The 20,714-nt window shown below is 44.0% G+C and overlaps 1 protein-coding gene across 1 annotated transcript; it reads right to left on the bottom strand.

The window, feature by feature from the left end:
• Nucleotides 1–509: 509 nt before the first annotated feature.
• Nucleotides 510–20,381, bottom strand: aldh1l2 (aldehyde dehydrogenase 1 family, member L2). Its single transcript, XM_070853638.1, has 23 exons — nt 20,317–20,381; nt 18,614–18,758; nt 17,057–17,291; nt 15,703–15,868; nt 11,882–11,983; nt 10,503–10,592; nt 8,088–8,222; nt 7,785–7,910; nt 7,566–7,657; nt 6,554–6,701; nt 6,298–6,417; nt 6,056–6,183; nt 5,183–5,333; nt 5,030–5,100; nt 4,846–4,951; nt 4,573–4,660; nt 4,058–4,151; nt 3,864–3,963; nt 3,215–3,313; nt 2,806–2,971; nt 2,130–2,235; nt 1,846–2,045; nt 510–1,330 (listed from the first exon to the last, which is right to left on the bottom strand). The coding sequence occupies exons 1-23, from the start codon at nt 20,362–20,364 to the stop codon at nt 1,275–1,277; spliced, it is 2,772 nt and encodes a 923-aa protein (XP_070709739.1). The 5' UTR covers nt 20,365–20,381; the 3' UTR covers nt 510–1,274.
• Nucleotides 20,382–20,714: the final 333 nt, after the last annotated feature.

Genomic DNA, 20,714 nt, shown 5'->3' with positions numbered 1-20,714 from the left:
GGTTAACAGAGACATTATGCAGTAAATTTAAGATGAAAGTTATTTTATCACCTTCTGCGTGAGAAAAAAAGACACTTGCTGCCTTAACCGTCAATGTGGGACAAATGGAAAAGCAATTTCACAACTTCTTCACATTAATGATGCATACAAACATCTAGGTAATGTGTCTTTAATGGATATAATAGTGTTCTGAGAAAATATATCAAATAAACCTTTTTCCCTTTTGTTCAAAATATTTACAAAACAAAAGGTCCAATTTGACAAAGGGAAGAGAGTCGTATGTGGGAAGAGACCGCTGCCAGGACAAGATATAAACCAGAGTGTAATTATTAAGGGTGCAATGATCATTATTGGCTGTTTAAATAGTTTGACTGGTGGTCTCAATAAAGGCCTGCTTTCTCATCTCATTATTTTAATACTTGACAAACTATATTGCTAAGAATAGTTAAAAAAAAAAAAAAAAAAAGCAGCTTTACCCTTTATGAAATAAAGGTGAATCATTTTATGACTTCAGAGCAGGCTGTCAAACGACCATTTTAATGCAAAGAGACAATTAATTTAGCATTAGCATCTCTTCACAGCTAACGTAATCGCCGAATGATTTCCTTGCGACGTGGCTCGTGAGTGTGATGCGATGAAAATATTGGACGTCACGTCCCAAGTTTGATGATTGATACTGAAAGATAAGTCACGTCCTCCTAGGGACGACATTCTAGTGTTCAACTTGTGTTTGGCTGTGGTGAAGTCAGTCCTCATTAATCAATAAGAATAAAACAGTGTCAACAATTCCCTCTACAACTTTTATGTGGTTTGTTGTTTATGTGTGTTTTTTATGATAAATCCCATTGTTGACCTTGGAAACAAGAGATCTGAGAAAATTAATCATTGATAATGATGGAAAAACAGGTGACGGGTTTAAAATGTTGAGCATGTTTTAACATAAAACACGCCGTTATGAAATTGAATCCTTGAAAATACAGTCCGACCCAGCTGGGCTCCCGTTCAGCATCTAACTCGTGGTTATATGTGTAGACACAGAGACAGGTATGTGTCCCCGCGATGTGAATTCTCACACAGAAAAGCGAAAGAAAGACAGGCACATTGTCCAAACTGTGGCGAAAGACGAACGACCAAACTCTCTTCTCATTCTCACAGTAGTGCAACGCAGTCGCGCACAAACACACACACCGTCCAGAAGCACCGCTGACTGAAACAGGCCGACAAGTCCCCGCTCCAGCAGACGTGGGTCAGAGTTCATACGGAGAGTCTTTGCCTCAGTACTCCACGGTCACTGCTTTGGTCTTCAGGTATTCCATGAGAGCATCCTCTCCTGTGAACGGACAAAGAACAAGACAGTGTCAGTGAAGCCTGTTTGGTTACAGAGGATAGGACATTAGGAGGTTTGCATTATGACCCAATGTCTGCATGTGACACGCCTTGTGTACACGTGACTTGTGAACAGTTAAACTAAAAAAAAAATTTTAAAAAAAAAAGTGATTTTTCCTCGTCGAATTGTTAAAAAAGCCAGAAATATTGCAGATAATTCATAGTGAGAGAAATATGTTTTCTAGCCATCATAAGCCTGACAAAAGCAGGACATCAAATACAGAAGTTTAGAAGAAGATTCTGAGAGGGAGCCACGTGTTTCTTGCAATCCTCTGATGACATCATCAGGGTTAATGTGAAGGGTTTATAGCTTCCGCAACAAGCAAGCAGACCTTTAATGCGTAGCTTCCCTTTACTTCAGTCAATACATCACTGGCTGTACAAACAATAAGACAGATGAAAACACTAATACAGTAACACCTTCTGCCTTACGACTGCTAATCCCAAGTGTCTACGCACCGAGGTCTTTGCCAAAGCCAGACTGCTTGAAGCCTCCAAAAGGTGAAGCCACGTCGGTCTTGTTGTAGGTGTTGACGAACACGGTTCCGGCATCCAGCCGCTCGCTCACGTACATGGCCTTGTTGATGTCGCGGGTGAACACGCCCGAAGCCAGGCCGTACTCCGTGTCGTTCGCCCTCTGCAGCACGCCTTCCACGTCGCTGTACCATTCGGAGCAAGAGGACAGAGGCCGCAGGTTATCCACTCGAATCGCACGGCGGCAAGGTGCGTTTCTGACAACTTACCCGTCTCCGAATTTGGACACCACCATGACGGGGCCGAAGGACTCCTCTTTGGCGATGAACATGTGGTCCTCCACATCAGTGAACACAGTGGGCTCCATGAAATAACCTGAAGGAAAATTCCCGTACTGATTACTAGCTAATGCTAACAATGATGCTTCTAAAGTCGAGACTCACCAGAATAATATTCAAACATTTACAATGCTTCTGATTCTTTTGGTAATAATACTGATTTTATGTTTTGACCATTACTGATTTGGACTTTTCTGCTATAGCTAGCTTAGTATATTCTATATACATCTATAATATAGAATATTCTTTCCGTTTCTTGAATGTTTAAACCAAACACTAAGAAGGAAACCTTTAAACAAAAACTGGCATTGTGGTTATACCATTTCTTTGCATTTGACCTTTTTTTTTTTTTTTTTTTTTAAATGTGAACATTTGTTAGTTGCAAACATGGCAAACAAGAAAAGCTGTGTGTAAAGCCTATAAACTGTGTGATTTTAGTGCTCCTAAACGCACACATTTAATGTCCGGTGTCAAATTTCTGATGTAGACACCTTTACTAGGCGTGTTCCTGTGCATACATCTGCCTTTAGCTACGGACGTCGTGCTACTGGTCAGCAGTGCATGGGTGCAGCGCCGCTTGTCTCAGGACACACGGTGCACACTGTACCTGGCCGGTCCACCTGTTTGCCTCCATACACCAGCGTAGCTCCCTCTTTCAGTCCGACCTCGCAGTACTCCAGCAGCTTGTCCAGGTGGGCTTTGTGATTCTGTGGGCCGTGGTCTGTGGAGCGATCCAGTGGATCTCCAATCTTCATCTTCTTGATCTCCTCCACCTTAAAGGGAAAAGGGTGGAGAAATAGTACGGAGATGCTTTAGACTTAATAATACTGTTTTTGTTTCTTCTGCTCAAATTGAAATTATCCTGGGAAGTGTTTTTGCAGCTTGACCCACACTACAGACTAAAGGTTAGGATACTTCTGCCTCTGCCGATCTGATGACTATTGTTTTTTTTTTTAATCGAAGAACCCTTTTCATGCACTGCATGCGCTATAACGTCAGTGTTTCGCCTCACTCACCACTCGGCTGATGAACTCATCGTGAATCGACTCCTCTACAAATAGACGTCCAGCGGCGATGCAGTTCTCACCTTTGTTAAAATACACAGAGCTCATGCCCTGTGGAGCAGCACACACACACACACACACACACACACACACACGTACTGAGGTAAGAACACACAGCAGTTTCATGAGCTCACCGACAGACAAACTGTCCATGTAACCATAGATGTGGGTCACTCTATTGACCACTCGTGAGCAGTATACAAAGATTTAAGAAATAGTTCGTAACACGCTAAAATGTAGGACAACATGTAGTGTTTATCAATGTGCAGCAGTTTTCTTAAGGAATGTTTGATCTTGACTAAAATTTCAAGCATCAGTAAGAACACATATGGCGTAGGACTGCAACAAACGAGTAGTTTCGTTATTGACACGTAGTTTTTTCAGTTACTCTGGTAAATGTCAGTACTCCCTAAGCCAAACATGCTCAAAAGACAGAGAAATCTGTACATTTGAGAAGCTGGATCGACAAAATGTTTGGCACTTTGCTCCATAAATAATACATTCATCAAAGAATATATTTACTGACCGATTGATTCGCACTGACGTGAAATAAAACTAGCTTAACACTACTTAATACTGTCCGTGAGTCTTGCTCTCTCACCATGCGGACAGCCTTGTCCATGTCACAGTCGCTGAAGATGATGAGAGGCGACTTCCCTCCCAGCTCCAGAGAAACCTTCTTCAGGTTACTGACTGCACAGCTGCCGGAACACATCGAAGCAAAAACAAAAAAGGTCAAGAGGTTTCAAACTGACAGTGACCGGGCCGATGAGCAGTGACCGCGTTGGGTTATACCTCTTCATGATTTGTTTGCCGATGGGTGTGGAGCCAGTGAAGCCCAGCTTGCGGATGTCTGGGTGTTCTGACAAGCGCTGTCCCACCATGCCTCCTGCAGGAGAGAAGGGAATGAAGGCGATGGATTATGGATGGCTGAGGAAGCCTGCCTGAGTCAGATGTATCATAGCTGGTGTGATTCTCTAACGGAGCTCAATACTTCCTTTTCTGGCTGTTTTTTTTTTGGAAAATATTGAACAGTTTTAGGTTTCGGGCCAAACTAAAATGAACAAACTGGAAAGGGAACGTCAATCTTAGGACTGCTCACAAATTCTAGATGCATAACCTGTTTCAAGGAGACTTTCCCGTGTGTGAGGAAGCAATGGATTTTACACTAGCCTAGAGTACGATAAGCCACGTTTCATTTTCACCGTTGACTGATTTCAAATGATATGCTTCCTTGACCTCATGCCATCAAGGAAAAGAAACCTAATTTAAAAAAGGAACCTCATTTTGTGGACCATGTGGATCTTTACCTGAGCCTGGCAAAATGTTTATGACTCCTTTGGGAATACCAGCTTTCACCGACAGCTCGGCAAACTTCAGCGCCGTCAACGGAGTCACCTGTGGACATTGGAAGTACTGGATGAAGCACAAACTACTCTGACACTACATCCATTCAGCTGGACGGAAAGAATCAAGAGAAAGACATAGGACAGGGGAGGTAAAGCCGTATAAGGTGTTGAGAACACACTCCACTGTGTGCACGCGAACGGAAAACTAAATATTTAAAGTGACAGTGTTCTCACCTGTGCAGGCTTAAGAACAAGTGTGTTCCCAGCTGCAAGGCATGCAGCACTCTTCCACGCCAACATCATGAGAGGGTAGTTCCATGGGATGACTATAGCACACACACTGCCACAGGAAAACACTCTTACTGAATAGAAAAGTATAAATATGTGAACGTGAGGTAATTCAGTGACAACATTTTACCCCAGAGGTTCTCTCTTGGTGAAGGTTAGGTTGCGATTGGGCCTGGCTTGGTTAATGGGGATCGTCTTGCCCTGCAACAAAGAACCACATGCCGTTATAATCGGCGCTGAACGTTTAAAAAGCTTCGGTTCGTGTGGCTGGACGTTAACCCACCTGGATCTTGTCACACCAACCGGCAAAGTAGCGGAAAGTCTGGATGGACATGCCCACGTGCGTCTTGAGGGCCAGCGTGTACACGGCTCCTGAGTCGATGGACTCGATGGTGGCCAGCTCCTCCTGGTGTTCCTCCATTAGGTCTGCAAGCCTGGGGAGGGGAGGTCCGACGGGGCGGAGACAAAAGATTATGTGTGTGATGCACGTTATACATGAAATATTATAGTCCTGATTTATTGATAACTAGTTTTGAACACTGCCCACGATGTCAGTATCATGCAGGGTGTTGTTAGTGGCACTGGTGAGTAAGCAGCACACCAACATCTAGAAAGACCCAGGTGTCATTGGCAGGACGTTTCCACGCCGTTTAATGTGCTGCTAATATCTGGCCAGCAATATTTGGTGCACTACACCGTGGTGAATGCTTTTTTTAAGTGGAGTCTGTGGCTCTCACTGTGTGGCAGGCTGCTCTCCCTACGGTAGAATGCTCATGTTACCGTTTAATTGGCTGCACTGAAATAAGGTCTCCATTTATGACAATGAATTAAGTTAATGCAAAACTAGGGAGGGGGCACCCTCGGGAAAACCAGAACATCCGATTAAAATCGTCCCTTCAGGCTTCTGATTGCTTCTCAAATGAGAACACGGGACTGGTGACTTGCAGAGCAGCTATCTGGCCTGTACACTAACATTTTCCTGGTGGATAATTAGTTAGTCACGGTACAGATTTTTCAAAAAAGAGAGCAGAGAACGTGTCATTTAGAGAGTCGACCCGAGTGCCGTGGCACAAAAACTCTAACTTTCTAACCTTGGTTAATCTGTGGCAGATTTTTTTTTCGAATCACTGTCGTCCCTCTAAGTGGAGCTACTCACTTGTAAAGCAGACTTCCTCTGTCTCTAGGGTTCATCCTGCCCCAGGGGCCGTTCTCATAAGCTTCTTTGGCAGCTGCCACTGCCCGGTCAACATCCGCTACGGAGGCGTAGGACACCTTACAGATCACCTGGTAGAGGACACAGTGGCCACACAATCATTAAAACGAGCGCAAACAACTCTTGAAACGAAAACCTGTGCATTTATGCGTGGATTAATATGTCGGTACGGTCATGTGACTAACCGATCCATCACTAGGGTTAATGGTCTCGTAGGTCTTGCCATTTTCTGCATCCTCAAACTTGCCGTTGACAAAACACTGGGACGGCATCTTCACCGTCATGTTGTTTACTTCTCTCGTCGCCTGGGTACAACACAGCAGTAACGGCAGCTCAAACATCAACCCTCGCGCACGTCTCAGAATACGATGTGTGACGAAAGGGAATAGAAAATCCGAGCTGAGAGTTAAAAGAACGGGCTTCATGCGTGGGAAGACTCACGTAGTCGATGGCCAGCTCCTCCTCCTGGTCCTCTCCTCTCAGCTTGCGGACGCACATCTGGATGAAGTCCTGGAAGGTGGTAGCCAAGTACACATCCTCGGTCTGCAGCTGGATGCCAGCACACTTCTGCTTCACCTCCTCCACCAGCCTGCACATAGAGGGACGACATCAGTGCTCAGTGCTGCTGCAGCGGTCTCCTCTAGTTTAGTGTGTGCACGACAGCTCCCACACCGGTAGTTCAGCAAAAGGATGATAAAAAGGTTTATAATAACTCATAGGGTTACATTTTGATTTTTTTCTTATTCTTATTTCATTGATTCTATTATTGGAATTCTTTTGGTGTTTGCTGTCAGCTCACCTGCCTTAAAGGACCAGTCATTAAGGAGTGGTCGGCACTGGAACACTGGTAGCCTTCACACTTGGGCCCAATCATTTCATTTAAAAATCATATACCATATTATACTTATATACTTATACTCTTCAGACAGCGTTGTACTGTTTTTGTAATACTTATACTGATCTATTTCGGTTCCACTCTAATGTCGTGGTCTTGTAGTTGGATTTCGAAAGATTGTACTGTGCATGTGTCCCCGAACAATACTTAGTGTCACGCAGTGATTAAATGATTGCCCTCTTGCTATTGCACTACTAGAAAATACATTTAATCATCAAGTATTTCAAATAGACGAGGTATTTTGCTTGTGAAAGGGTAAAAAATGTGTAGGTATAGAGTATAACTCTATTCTTCTGTGTCAAAACATAAAGATCATAGATGGTTATTATTATTATTATTATGGTTACCATCTTTAAATCAGAGAATGTCATTGAGATTTGAGGCCCAAAAATGAAGATTATCAGATAGAACTTTAGTTCAGTGATTTAGGATTTACTTGACACTTGCCTAATACGTGAGACTAACGGCTGGAACTTCCTCATATGTGCAAAACTTATTTCTCTTTGTCTTTCTGGCGAATCCATGCGGACCGATCGCTGCACTTGCCTCCTCCCTCACCTGACTACATCCATGGAAGCAGCTCCGGACTTGAAGAAGTCCGTGGTGTCCCCGATCGCTGGGATGTTGCTGAGAATGCCTTTCCAGATGTTCTGTGAGAAAAACAGAAATAACCAACGCGGCATTTCTAATGAATATAACGGTGCAGTGACTAAATGTGTATAATGTAATGACCAGTCAGCTACCAGGTTAAAAAGAACCAGTGAATAGTTTACTTGCCCTGATCTCCTCTGCCATCTTCTTCTCATCATCGGTTAGCTCCACACTAGAGCTTTCCCCGTAGGTGAAGTATTTGGCAGCAGGGATCATCTTCCCATCTTCAAACTGCAGGTTCTTCACCAGGAGCTGTGGATCAGACAGTGAATGAGGTACAAGAACGAGACCAGGCTAACACATGGAATTCGAATAAACCCAGCAGCCATCGAACCTGCTGTATCTGGAGAGCAGTAGCAGAACGACCGACAGAGGCACGAGTGTTACCGAACTTGTCCAGCTCTCTAAACTAACTACAGAGACACTTACTGCTTTGCCATCAGTTCCGTACAGAACAAGGCCATTCTTGGCGATCAGGCCAGGTTGGGACGCCCCCTTGATCTCCAGGGGCTGACCGTCTGGTATTGATCCCTCCAGCATGGACGAGCCATACAGGGTCACGGACTGAGGAAAAACAGACAGAGAAGTCTTAAAAGGTGATGTTCTTGGTGCCTCTTTCGTTAACCCGCGGTGGTCACATGGTATTACAAGCTCAGAAAGAGAATGGACACCAAATGAATCAAGTCAGGTTCCTCTCTTCATTGTAAGATTGTCCCCATCGATACCAGTTTTTTTCTGGGGTTCTTTAAATGTTCTCTTCAGCTAAACCTATTTGCTGATTATTTCTTACACTTGGTTTTTTGTATAGTGCCACAGAAGAGAAAAATCTTATTCTAACTTTATGAGACATGGGACTACGTGGACACAGAGGAGGCCCAAAGTCTGATCTAGCAGGGAAAAGTATGCTTTCAGCACAGCAACAGGGGCTGTGCTGCTAATATATTTAGAGACAACTTGGTAATTGTGACTGTAAAGGTATATACAGTTATTTATATGCATGTGTACATATATACGTATAGACTCAGTACATACTTCTGTAGTGTATTCTTTTTATTTTAGTCCGGGGGACTGTAAACAGCAGCAACAAGACAGTGTTGATCAGTATCTTAACATGGTAAATCGTTTGAGCAAGCATCACAGGTGTAAACACAGAGTCAAGCTTGGATCAGCTGTTCCGGCCATGTTCTCAGTGTTGAAACTTTCCTTTTTTTTTATGTACATGTATTTTTCTTTGGAATTGATTTATTTTACTGATGTGCCCCTGTCTCTTTTTTGCCAAAAAGTTTCATGAATATATCAATTCAAAAAACGTTAACGTGGGTGCCACTTAACTTTTCATCTGAGATCTCACTTTTCAAAACCATCAAAACGCGCATGAAGACACTCACTGCAGCCTAAAACCTTGGGAAATCTGGAAATAAATTCTAAAGTGATTGTCTACAATGTAAAGAGGAACAGTAAAGGGGGCATAAAGGGACTGCAGGAAGGAAGTGGAAATACAATTCCAAGGAGAACAATCCCAGAAGCTAGTTGAAAGGTCTAAGAACTACCAAACCCCATCCTTGTCACATGTTGATGTGTCCATTGCAAGCGGGCAAAATAGACTTTTATGCTTTTACGCTTTGAGGCCATTGGCAGAGGTTATCCAGTGGATGGATAGTTCCGTGTTTCAAACCAGTTATGACGATGAGCATGACATCTGGCAGGCTGTCAGGCATGTGAACACCAAGAAAGCAGCAGGACCAGATGGTATCATTGGGCGGGGCCTCAAACTATGTGCTGACCAGCTAGCGTCGGTGTGCACAATGATATTCAACCTGCCCTTGGCTCAGTCTGTCGTATGTAGTGCTTCAACAGAGCCACCATCACTCCAGTGCCCATAAAACCTCTGTAGTGACAAAGTCCTCTGAACTGTGGTCGGGGAGGATTACATCTGCTCTTCACTACCCAGGACACTGGACTCACGACATAAGACGCCACAGCGCACATCCTCTGCACCACCCTAACTCACCTGGACAAGAAAAGGAGCTACGTGACCACTGCCGTCCACTGACTAAAGTTCAGCATTTACCACCCTAGTTTTCTTCAAGCTCATCACAAAGCTCAAGGAACCGGGAATTAAACAGCTCACAGTGCGTGTGGGCCCCAGATAGTGAGGGCGGACAGACACAACTGTTCCACCCTCATCCTTAACACCATCCTATCCTAGGGCTGTGTTGTAAGTCTGCTGCTGTAGTCAATCATTGGTGACCTCCTGACCGTCACCAAGACTAAGGTGCTGAAGTTGATAGTGGGGGAAGGCACCAAGGGCTTGGCTGTTTCACCTCAGACACTTGAGGAAATCCTGGATACCCTTCAAATACTGAGAAATTTCAACTCCTGCACCAATGAGAGCGTCCTGATGGGTAATGAAACAGCACTGAACAGGAACGCAAGGACCTGTTGAGAGCGGTTCGCTCGGCTGAACATACAATAGGCTGTGCTCTAGCCGGCTATTTTACACAATATTTACACAAGGCGCTGCGAGAATGAGTCTAAGTGAATCATTAAAGATCCAGACCACTCAAATAGAGGCCATGTCTCCCTGTCTGGACAATAAAGTAAGATAAATGTTATCATTAACAAGAGTAGAAAAAGAAAGTCCAATACCTGGTTTAATGATGCCACGCAGTGCACCGGCCCCGTTTGTAAGCCCACATTTCAAGACTCTTACAGGTCTTAAGATACCTCTAGCCAAAAACTTCAGGATCTATATCAACCATTCAGACCTGCTTGAATCAGTTTGACCACACAAAAGACACTTGGTATGTGCATTTTCTTTGCTTGTGTGTTCAGGAAACACACCTGACCATCGATGGCAGTCCAGGCACCGGGGACTTTGTCATGGCCACGGATCCAGTTGTGGATGGCCTCAGCTGGCTGGGCCAGGTTGACCTGAGGGACAGAGAGAGACACCAAAGTCAACATGCTGACAGCTCGGATTCATTTTCAGACCAGATAAATTTCTGAGAATAAGAAGGAAGCCCAGCAGCCAGTTTCCACTAGCTGAGCGACACGTAGAAAAGCACGGCTGGAAAATAACCCTTTGCACTAAGAATAGCCCGGTTTGATACGCTGCCAGCAACGTGGCTCAAAGTGACAAATCAGAGAGCAGCGAAGATCAGCCCCGACTTGATCTTTCCATTTGTAAAACAAAACACCGGTCCTACAAACTTGGCCCTGAATTTCCATGCATGAATGAAAGTGTTAGTTAGCAGCTGTTGAACAGCTTAAGGCAGCAGAAAGCACGTTGTATGTTTTTCTTTATAAAAGGTCCTCGGCTTTGGCACATTACTTTGATGTAAATACTGAACATTTCAGCACTGATGTGAGGATTTAAACCATCCTGTGTTTAGAATATTTTGGGCCGCCTAGTAGATATTTACATTTAGGAATGACCTCTGTGGGAAGCACCCTATCGGAATGCATGGCCACTGGAATAGTACTGTTCCAATAGTACGCTGTGTGTCAATTAGTTTAAATCAATTTAAGAATGTCTGGAACACACACACACACATGTTCACAAATTCAAAAACTTATTCAAACCTATATGCACAACCCCTTCCCACTGTCCCCTGTCCCCTGATACTCCCACCCCCCCTCACAGCTCTGGCAGATTGTTGCAAAAGTCTTATCTTTCTTCCTGTCTTCACTGGACACATTTCAGTCATGTTAATGCCTAGATAACACATCCAACGGTCATCCAGAACCCATGGTGTCACACTGACATACTAACTCCTTATATAATGTCAGCACTGGGCAGTACAATCGCACTCAAAATTATTCAACCCCCATTGCAAATTAGGTGTATTGGCAAGACCTACTAACTCAACACGTTAATAATGACAAGTTATGTTACAAGTAATGATTACTGCGGTCTTAAAATTATTCAGCCCCCTGAGTAGAATCCCTCATGACTCATTTACAAATCAGACAAAGAACACATTAAATACCTGGACTGGCTGGGGGTTTGTTCACAGTGACGTAAGTCAACAGCATTGTGCAAAACGTTAAGAGAGGAGATCATTTCCTGGCACAAACGAGGAAAAAGATCCCTACCTCTCATTGACACATTCCAACACAGTGAATCAAGTCACCCTGACTCTCCACCCTTCACTGACTCATTAATTTGGCATTATACAGTAACTGACTTTGGGCAGGTGTCTGTAAAAGAAAACTTTCACCTTAGCGTTGGATTTCTTCTGAATGCCTTCATAGCTCGCTCCCTCCTCCGTCTGGGGAAGTCGAGGAGCCTTTCCATCAGCGATGAGCTGCACCGACTCCACCTGCACCAGGAAACAGTATGAGTGTCACTATTTTGTGTAGTGATGCATCAGGATTATGTCATCAGAGGGTTACAGCTTGATAATATCTTTAAACTTATGGAATTGTTTTCATGACAACCAATTCTATCAATCCATGAAAAGCACATCCAACATAGAGGGTTTCCTAGAGAAGAGCTCCACTTTCTGGTGGGGAAACAGAATGGAGTTGAGACGAGATGGAAGGTTCAAGCAGCGGCTGTCCCAAAAAGCTTTCCATTCCTGGCAATATCACCGTCACTCACATGCAAAGTTAAAGAAAGAAACAGCACCCCACGTGTTGTAGAACACACACAATATACCTTTAGTTTGCTCCAGTACTATTTTTATGTTTCATATTCAAAATACATTTGCACTGACAATATTTTGCGATGTTTAAAGAGATAATAGATAGATAATAGTTTTTCACACCCAACCTGGAAAACACTAAAACCAGTGTTGGTTGTCACAGTGTACCGTCCTCCTGGCGTTTTCAGAGTTTTTATCAGACTTAGTCCTCAGTGTGGACAAAGTGATTATAGTAGGTGACTTTAATATGCAGGTGGATAATGAAAATGATAGTCTCAGCACTGCCTTTGTCTCACTTTTGGACTCAATTGGCTTCTCCCAGGACTGTAAATGAACCAAGTCACTGTTTTAACCACACTCTTGACCTTGTTTTGTCTTATGGTGTTGAACTTAACCACATAACTCTATTTTATCAGACCATTACCTGATAACATTTGATTTCTTCCTACTGGACTATGGTCTGTATGACAGAGAGGTCCTCACTAAATCTTTATCAGACAGTGCTGTTGCCAAATGTAAGGAGGTGATTCCTTCAGTATTTCAGCCAGTGCGTCCCTGTGTTATGGATGACCGCTATGCTACTCTTAGCCCCTCCCAAATTGATTATCTAGTCAATAGTGCTGCAGGTTCACTGCGAATGACACTAGACTCTATCGCCCCTCTAAAAAAGAAGAGAATTAAAGAAAAGAGACAAGCTCCCTGGTATAAGTCCCAGACACGCGAGCTTAAGCAACATTCATGAAAGCTAGAAAGGATATGGCGTGCCACCAAATTGGACTCCCGTTTAATCTGGCAACACAGTCTTAAAACCTATAGAAAGGCCCTCTGTAATGCCAGAGCTGCCTACTACTACTACTATTAATAGAAGAAAATAAAAGCAACCCTAGATTCCTTTTTAGCACAATAGCTAGGCTGACAAGGAGCCAGAACTCTATTGATCCTTGTGATCCCTTAGAGCTCAGCAGTAACAACTTCATGAGCTTCTTTAATGATAAAATTCTGACTATTAGAGACAAAATTCATCACCTCCTGCCCTCAACAGGGTCTGATTCAACTTCAAACTTAGGAACCATAGAAACACCTGTTACACCTGATGTGTACTTGGACTGTTTTTCTCCAATTGATCTTGCCGAATTGACCTCAATAATCTCCTCATCTAGACCGTCAACATGTCTCCTAGACCCCATTCCTACTGGACTACTTAAGGAGGTCCTGCCCCTAATTAACACGTCCTTACTGGATATGACAGATCAGTCTTTACTAACAGGCTATGTACCACAGTCCTATAAAGTAGCAGTAATTAAACCTCTCCTGAAAAAGCCTACTCTTGATTCAGGTGTGTTAGCTAACTATAGACCTATATCCAACCTTCCCTTTCTCTCCAAGATCCTGGAGAAAGTTGTAGCTAATCAGCTGTGTAATTTTCTAAACTCTAATAGTCTATTTGAGGATTTTCAGTCAGGTTTTAGAGCGAACAGCAGCACTGGTGAAGGTTACAAACGACCTCCTTATGGCATCAGACAGAGGACTTCTCTCTGTCCTGGTCTTGTTAGACCTGAGTGCTGCTTTCGACACCATTGACCATCACATCCTGTTACAGAGACTGGAACAGTTCATTGGTATAAAAGGAGCTGCATTAAGCTGGTTTAAGTCCTATTTATTAGATGGATTTCAGTTTGTACACGTTAACAACGAGTCCTCTGTCCACACTAAGGTTAGACATGGAGTTCCACAAGGTTCAGTGCTTGGACCAATACTCTTTATCTTATATATGCTTCCTCTGGGTTATATTATCAGGAAGCACTCCATTAATTTCCACTGTTATGCAGATGATACACAATTATATTTATCAATAAAGCCAGATGAACCCAATCAGTTGGCTAAACTTCAAATCTGCCTTAAGGACATAAAGTCCTGGATGAGCAGCAACTTTCTGCTGCTAAATTCAGATAAAACTGAAGTTATTCTGCTTGGCCCCAGACACCTCAGAGACAGCTTTTCCACTACCTTAACTGCTCTGGATGACATTACTCTGGCCTCCAGCTCCACTGTGAGGAGTCTGGGAGTCTTATTTGATCAAGATTTGTCCTTTAACTCCAACATGAAACAGATTTCTAGAACTGCCTTTTTCCATCTACGTAATATTGCTAAAATCAGGCCCATCATATCCACTGATGATGCAGAAAAATGAGTACACGCATTTGTCACTTCTAGGTTGGACTATTGTAACTCTTTATTATCAGGCTGCCCCAATAAGTCGTTAAAGACTCTTCAGCTGGTCCAGAACGCTGCTGCTCGTGTTCTGACGAGAACTAAGAGAAGAGACCACATTTCTCCTGTACTGGCTTCTCTTCATTGGCTTCCAGTAAAATCTAGAATAGAGTTTAAAGAGTTTAAAATCCTTCTCCTCACCTACAAGGTTCTTAATGGTCAGGCTCCATCATATCTTAAAGATCTTATAGTACCGTACTACCCCACTAGAGCACTGTGCTCCCAGACTGCAGGCCTACTGGTGGTTCCTAAAGTCCTCTAAAGTAGTGATGGAGCCAGAGCTTTCAGCTATCAGGCTCCTCTCCTGTGGAATCTCCTTCCAGTCTGGATTCGGGGGGCAGACACCCTCTCTACATTTAAGAGTAGACTAAAAACCTTACTTTTTGACAAGGCATATAGTTTAGGGCTGGCTCAGGCCTTAGACCAGCCCCTAGTTATGCGGCTATAGGCTCAGACTGACGGGGGACTCCCATGGTGCACTTGAGCTCCTCTATTCTCTCTCCTCCTCTTCCTCTCCATCATTATGTCTCATGTTAGTCAAATGTCTGCCTCTAACTTGCTATCTTCCCCGGAGCCTTTCTGTGCTTTCTCATCTCTCAGGTTCCTGTGGATCCTGGTCCTGGTTCTCCTGATGTGGTTCTCTGGCTTCATGAATCCCTGCTGCGGATCGTCGGCCACTCGTCATGTTTTTCAATAATATCATACTGCTAATCTTTTAGTCACACTCCTATTGTTAGTGCTATAGTCACTGCTAGTACGTTGGTTGCTGTTTGTGTTGTCTCTCTCTCTCTCTCTCTCTCTCCCTCTCTCTCTCTCTCCCTCTCTGTCTCTCTCCCTCTCTGTCCAACCTCCACCCAACGCAGACCCCTACAGAAGACACCACAGCGTATGCTGTACGTCTATGAACTTTATGTTGTTGACAGTATTAAAAAGATAGAGATGGCTGAGTAGGAACTGGGCATTATGGGATCAAGATGTGTCTTGACGGGTCTTGCCTACTTCATGGATTACCCAGTTTGAAAAATATTCTGTATGAATGTATGCTGATGATGCGTTCCAGCTTGCACTTGTAATGTAATCAAAAGGTGTAGTAAACCCAAAAATATTAAATTCCATTTACTTACCATAGCCTTGATGCCCTCTGGGAAGAGGAATCGGTTGTAGAGTGCGTCTACGGTATCGTTTGGCTCGACAGCACACTCCCTCTGCAGCAGGATTGGTCCAGTGTCCAGTCCATCGTCAGCCCAGAACACTGTGAAGCCAGCTTTCTTATCACCGTGAATCAAGGTCCTGGTAACACACACGTATTCACAGAAAAAACACACTTTGAGTCATGATGGGATAGGCTCCAGGCCCTAACAAAAGTGTGGAAAGGATAAGCAGTTTAGAACGTCGATTGGATGGAGCTTTTAACTAACTATATCTACAGCACAATTCGGTTTTCACCATCTGAAACATGAAATGCAGACTCATTTTAAACTGTGATTAGTCTTAGTCTTATTTTGCTGTCTCTATCCAAAATTAATACTATTTGTTGAAATGCAATTGTAGGTATCTTGAGCTGTAAAAAGCCTGGAATCAGGGTATTTTTCATCTGTAGCTTTACTTATTAACTTTGCACAATTTGTACAGAAATGTACGAAAATAGCAGGGGTTCAATAGTCACTGTCTTGAAAATGTAGTAACAGTTGTCTCTTCAATATCACAAGGAGGTTGGAGACAGTAACTGCGGATTGGCAGACCAGGGTGGTGGTCCCCATATTTAAAAAAAAAAGGGACCGGAGGGTGTGCTCCAATTATTGGGGTATCACACTGCACAGCCTCCCTGGGAAAGTCTGGAAAGGAGTCTGGAAAACGGTGGATTGCCCTCTCCAGGTTGGGAGCAGGCGCTGCTTCAATAGGGGAGTTTAAGTATCTCGGGGTCTTGTTCCTGAGTGAGGGAACAAAAATGGATGGACAGACGGATTTGTGCTACGCCAGCAGTAATGCGGGCACTGTACCAGTCCGTTGTGGTGAAGAGGGAGATGAGCCGGAAGGCAAAGCTCTCGTTTTACCAGCTGACCTGCATTCCAACCCTCAGCTATGGTCATTTTGTCTGTATTAGCCTAAATGTAAGGACAAAAGAAATCACAACTAAGTATAATATTAAACCCAAATAGACCCAGGAGAGTAATGTGTATTGGTGCTATCAGATGAAACGCATGGTTAGCATGAATTCATAACATAACGGGCAATTAAACTAAACAAAGATGTGGCAATGACATGGCTTCAAAATGAGCAGATACATAAGTTACAAGTGGCACAGTTGAATCCACTGTCACAGTTGTAGATTTTTTTACCACTTTGAGTCCATGTGGGCAGTGAGCCAAACACCGTTTTACAGCAGTGATATCTTTTAACCGGAGAGAAGATGTTAACAACTGTATCCCTAACCCTAACCCTTCAAATAACACTTGTTTTAATCCCCTCCCTCCCTACCAGTTGATGGCTGAGGCTCCTCTGTGCAGGGGCAGGATGGAGGGGTGATAGATGATGGAGCCGTGCTTGGGGTGATCGATGACGTTCATAGGAATGAACTGGGAGCAGAAGGGCATGACATTGAGCTCAGCGCCAACAGCCTTGTAGTAATCCACCACCTCTGGGATGGGCTTCCCCTTGACCCGCCACCGTGGGAACTTGAACACTGGCGTCCCGTCCCTCTCAGCAGCCACCGCTGGAAGAGCAGAGGAGGGGTTATCGGTTCAGTTCAGAACAGTAGAAAGAAGGGCTGCTCAGGGTGATGACTTTATTGACAGTGTTAAGCCTACTCTTGGCAGGCAATTTAGATAAAATCCACTGTAATGGTATGGTAAAGTAATTTCATATCATGGCAGCAAGTATAAAATAAAAGACATTTTGCGGACATCACCAGACGGAAATGAATACTGACCATTAGAATATATAATCAGTTTTTGGACAAACAAAAGAGTTGGAGTCTCTTCATGCTACACACACACATAGAACATATATACAGATTGTTCTCTGTGGAGAGCCATTCAGACCAAGGGTCACATGTGGCACAACTCTACTGGCTGGTCCCGCTCCAGCCGTAAATACTATTGGGCTAAAAGGTTAAAGAATATCTATCATTTCACATGGGCTGGGAGGGGAGAACGACAGGCAGAGGTCGAGGGACAGCTGATAGCTGATGAACGTGACACTTCCTGGAAAGATTGCATCATCCTAAAGACTTTTCACCTCAGAGATGCATGTGCGGGCCACACGGGGCCTCTTCCCACACAGACAATGGAGCCACTCTCCCACCACTAACGCAGGATAAAGACCTGCCTTTGTCCACGAGCACAGTGGAGTTAACATGCGTCTACCTCTGCCACAGCACAGGCCTTTAATGACCCAGTGAAGATCATCAGAGGCTGCCACATACATAGTTTTCTATCTTATTATTTACTTAGAATAAAGTTTTAGTTACAATACTATGGACAGATTTCAGCCAATACCAAATACGTATTACGGTTTGCTACTCAGTGCTACTAAATAGTAGTTACAACTATAGTAGTAGTTCAAACAAAAAAAGTTTATCAATTTGTCCAGCTTGTCACTAAAAAACTGAATTTTTTTTAGAAAAAGATGTAAATATAAACCAATGTTTTACCCCCCCATCACTACTTAAAGGTAGCTCCTCCACTGGGCAGAGCTTTGGCAACCTCTGCATCCCGAAGGGTTAGTGATATTCAGTTAGAATGGGGGTAGTAAAAACGGACTCAAGCAAAAAAGAAATGGCTGCGTATTGCAGACGGCAGTTTGCTCTACTTTATTTAAATGTACCAGAAAGCACCAGTGTCTTTACAGAGAGACAGAAGTTTGTATTTTCAAGTTTTTTAGCTAAAAAGATGAATGGGAATCCACAGTGGGTGTACAGTGACAATAACAGCTCCGTGGAGGATCAGGAAGACAGTAATGTGCGCACAGTCTGGTGGTGCACAAGTCAAAGAGAAAGGCAGAACCAACAGGTAAGAGAGAAGGGAACTGACTCACCCAGGGGGTCGGCCTTGCCATCCTTGTCGGGGACTGTGAACACACCCACCACTTTGTGACCTTGCTTCCTCAGGTTATTGTATACCTCCTGGCCGAACAGGCTCTGGCCAATTATAGCTAGTTTAAGCTTCTTCTGGTAGTAATGCTGTAACGAGACCAAAGAAAAACACCAGTATAAATCTGCAACACTGGAAAAGCTGGAAATACTCAGTTCTCTTTCCTGCTCTCATGTGAGTTCCAGGGATGTTACGCAACTAGTTATGATAGATCCAGTGTGGAGGCTGCCAGAGGTGTCCACAGAGCACAACAAGTTGTAATGTAGGGGAATGCAATACGATTTAAAAGTCAAAACTGATGCTGATCAAAACTTTTGGTACCATATAGGGGTGGAGATCCAAAAACACTGGATCTTACATTTCCCACAATGCAACTTGATAACATCCCCCTACTTGGTAAACACATTTCTGTTAAAATGTGATTATACTGTGTTTTTTATACTGTGTGCACTTTAAGGAGCTGCCCTTTTAATCTCGTTGTACCCAGTAGAATGACAATAAAGGCTTTCTATTCTATTCTATTACTGTTCCCCTCAGACTTGATAGAAAACATTATTCAACTGCGTTAACAGGCTGAGTAGTGCTCCCTTCACTTGTAAGTTCACCAGGAGGTCAGTGAGATCCAATCAATTGCCCCTTTAATACATTAAATCGAGTTAGATAATGTCAAACCTCTACTAATTGAATTGATTTTTGATTAAAAGAACCAACAGCTGCTTAAGTTGCTGGAGACAATTTCACCACAGACTTTAAGACACACTGGGGATTTAATATAATATAACATAATATGTTTAGTCAACACAATGTCCAAAAATACATCTTCAGATTTCTTATTTTATAACAATCTAAAACCCAATTCATTTTTATGGAAGTTACAATCATCAGCTAACATTTCTAAACTGGCATGAGTGAATAAAAAGGCATGAACTGAAAAGAGCCAGGGGTGAAACACTGAGCTCAACGTGTTCTTTAAAGCCAACTAATGGCTGACAGGGGGGGAGATAGGGAGAGAGTGAGGGGGAGTCTGACATGTGTGAGGGACGAGGTTTCAGGTTTCAATGGTCCTGTCAAGCACAGGAGGCACCCTCTCAGGCTGTCACACTGCAAGCGTGCTTCACTGTGCAGATTCAATCTATGCACACTGGGGTAGCACACTGGGGTAGCACACTGGGTTGGGGGGGTGGGGGGACTGACACCCACTGAGTGTGCAGACCGTCCATATGGTGCTTTCCTTTAAAATTGCATGCAGCCGTGCTTCCAGGACCGTAACTGAGCCGCTGACGAGCAACAGTGTGGAGCTCTCAGGCTGATGCAACTCCTCCAGAGCTCCCAGGTCAGGGAGAGGAGGGAGAGCAGGGGGAGAGAGGGGAGAGAGGGGTGACAGCGAACGGGCAGTAACGTGGCAGACTGGCAGTGACACAAAGCTCTGATGAAAATACACGAGCAGGGGAGACTTAAGAAGCCCCCGGACACCAAGTATGACTCACTGATCCGCAATCAGAGCCATCCTGGATCACTCCACCAGTGGGCATAGCCTACGTGATATTTACCAGCGTGGGGGGGTTTGTTTTTATCACTACAGCCTAAGTATCAAAAGGAACTACTCATTTGTGGTACAGCAGGATCTGCAAAAGCAACGTTACTCACGGAAGAGGTGGAGAATTTCCTTAAGACCTGACCCGCCGTCCACAACATTACAGCGGCGTTTAGTATAAAAAAAAAAGGCTAAAAATTAAAAATAAAATCAATCCAGATTCTGCAGAATGTGTCCGGTATGCGCGCTGCTGGCCGCATCCACCTGCCTCCGCATGAGTGTGTGTGTGTGTGTGTGTGACGGTCTCCGTCAGATGAGTAGGGGTGGTGAGGGCTCGCCAGCCACAGCCAGCTTACGCTCGACAGCGGCGGTCACGGCACGTACTGCTGGGAAGCTGTGCGTGCGCGGTCACGCGGCGCTTACTACATTCCGCGGCCGCGCGATCACGCCGCCTGAAATACTGGACTGCCAACGCTGATCAGAGTTGGTTTTAAGTGCACTTTCAAGTTGA

The sequence above is a fragment of the Pempheris klunzingeri genome, chromosome 22 (genome assembly GCF_042242105.1).
Source record: "Pempheris klunzingeri isolate RE-2024b chromosome 22, fPemKlu1.hap1, whole genome shotgun sequence".
NCBI lineage: Eukaryota > Metazoa > Chordata > Actinopteri > Acropomatiformes > Pempheridae > Pempheris > Pempheris klunzingeri.
This window is presented reverse-complemented; position numbering and strand designations above follow the sequence as displayed.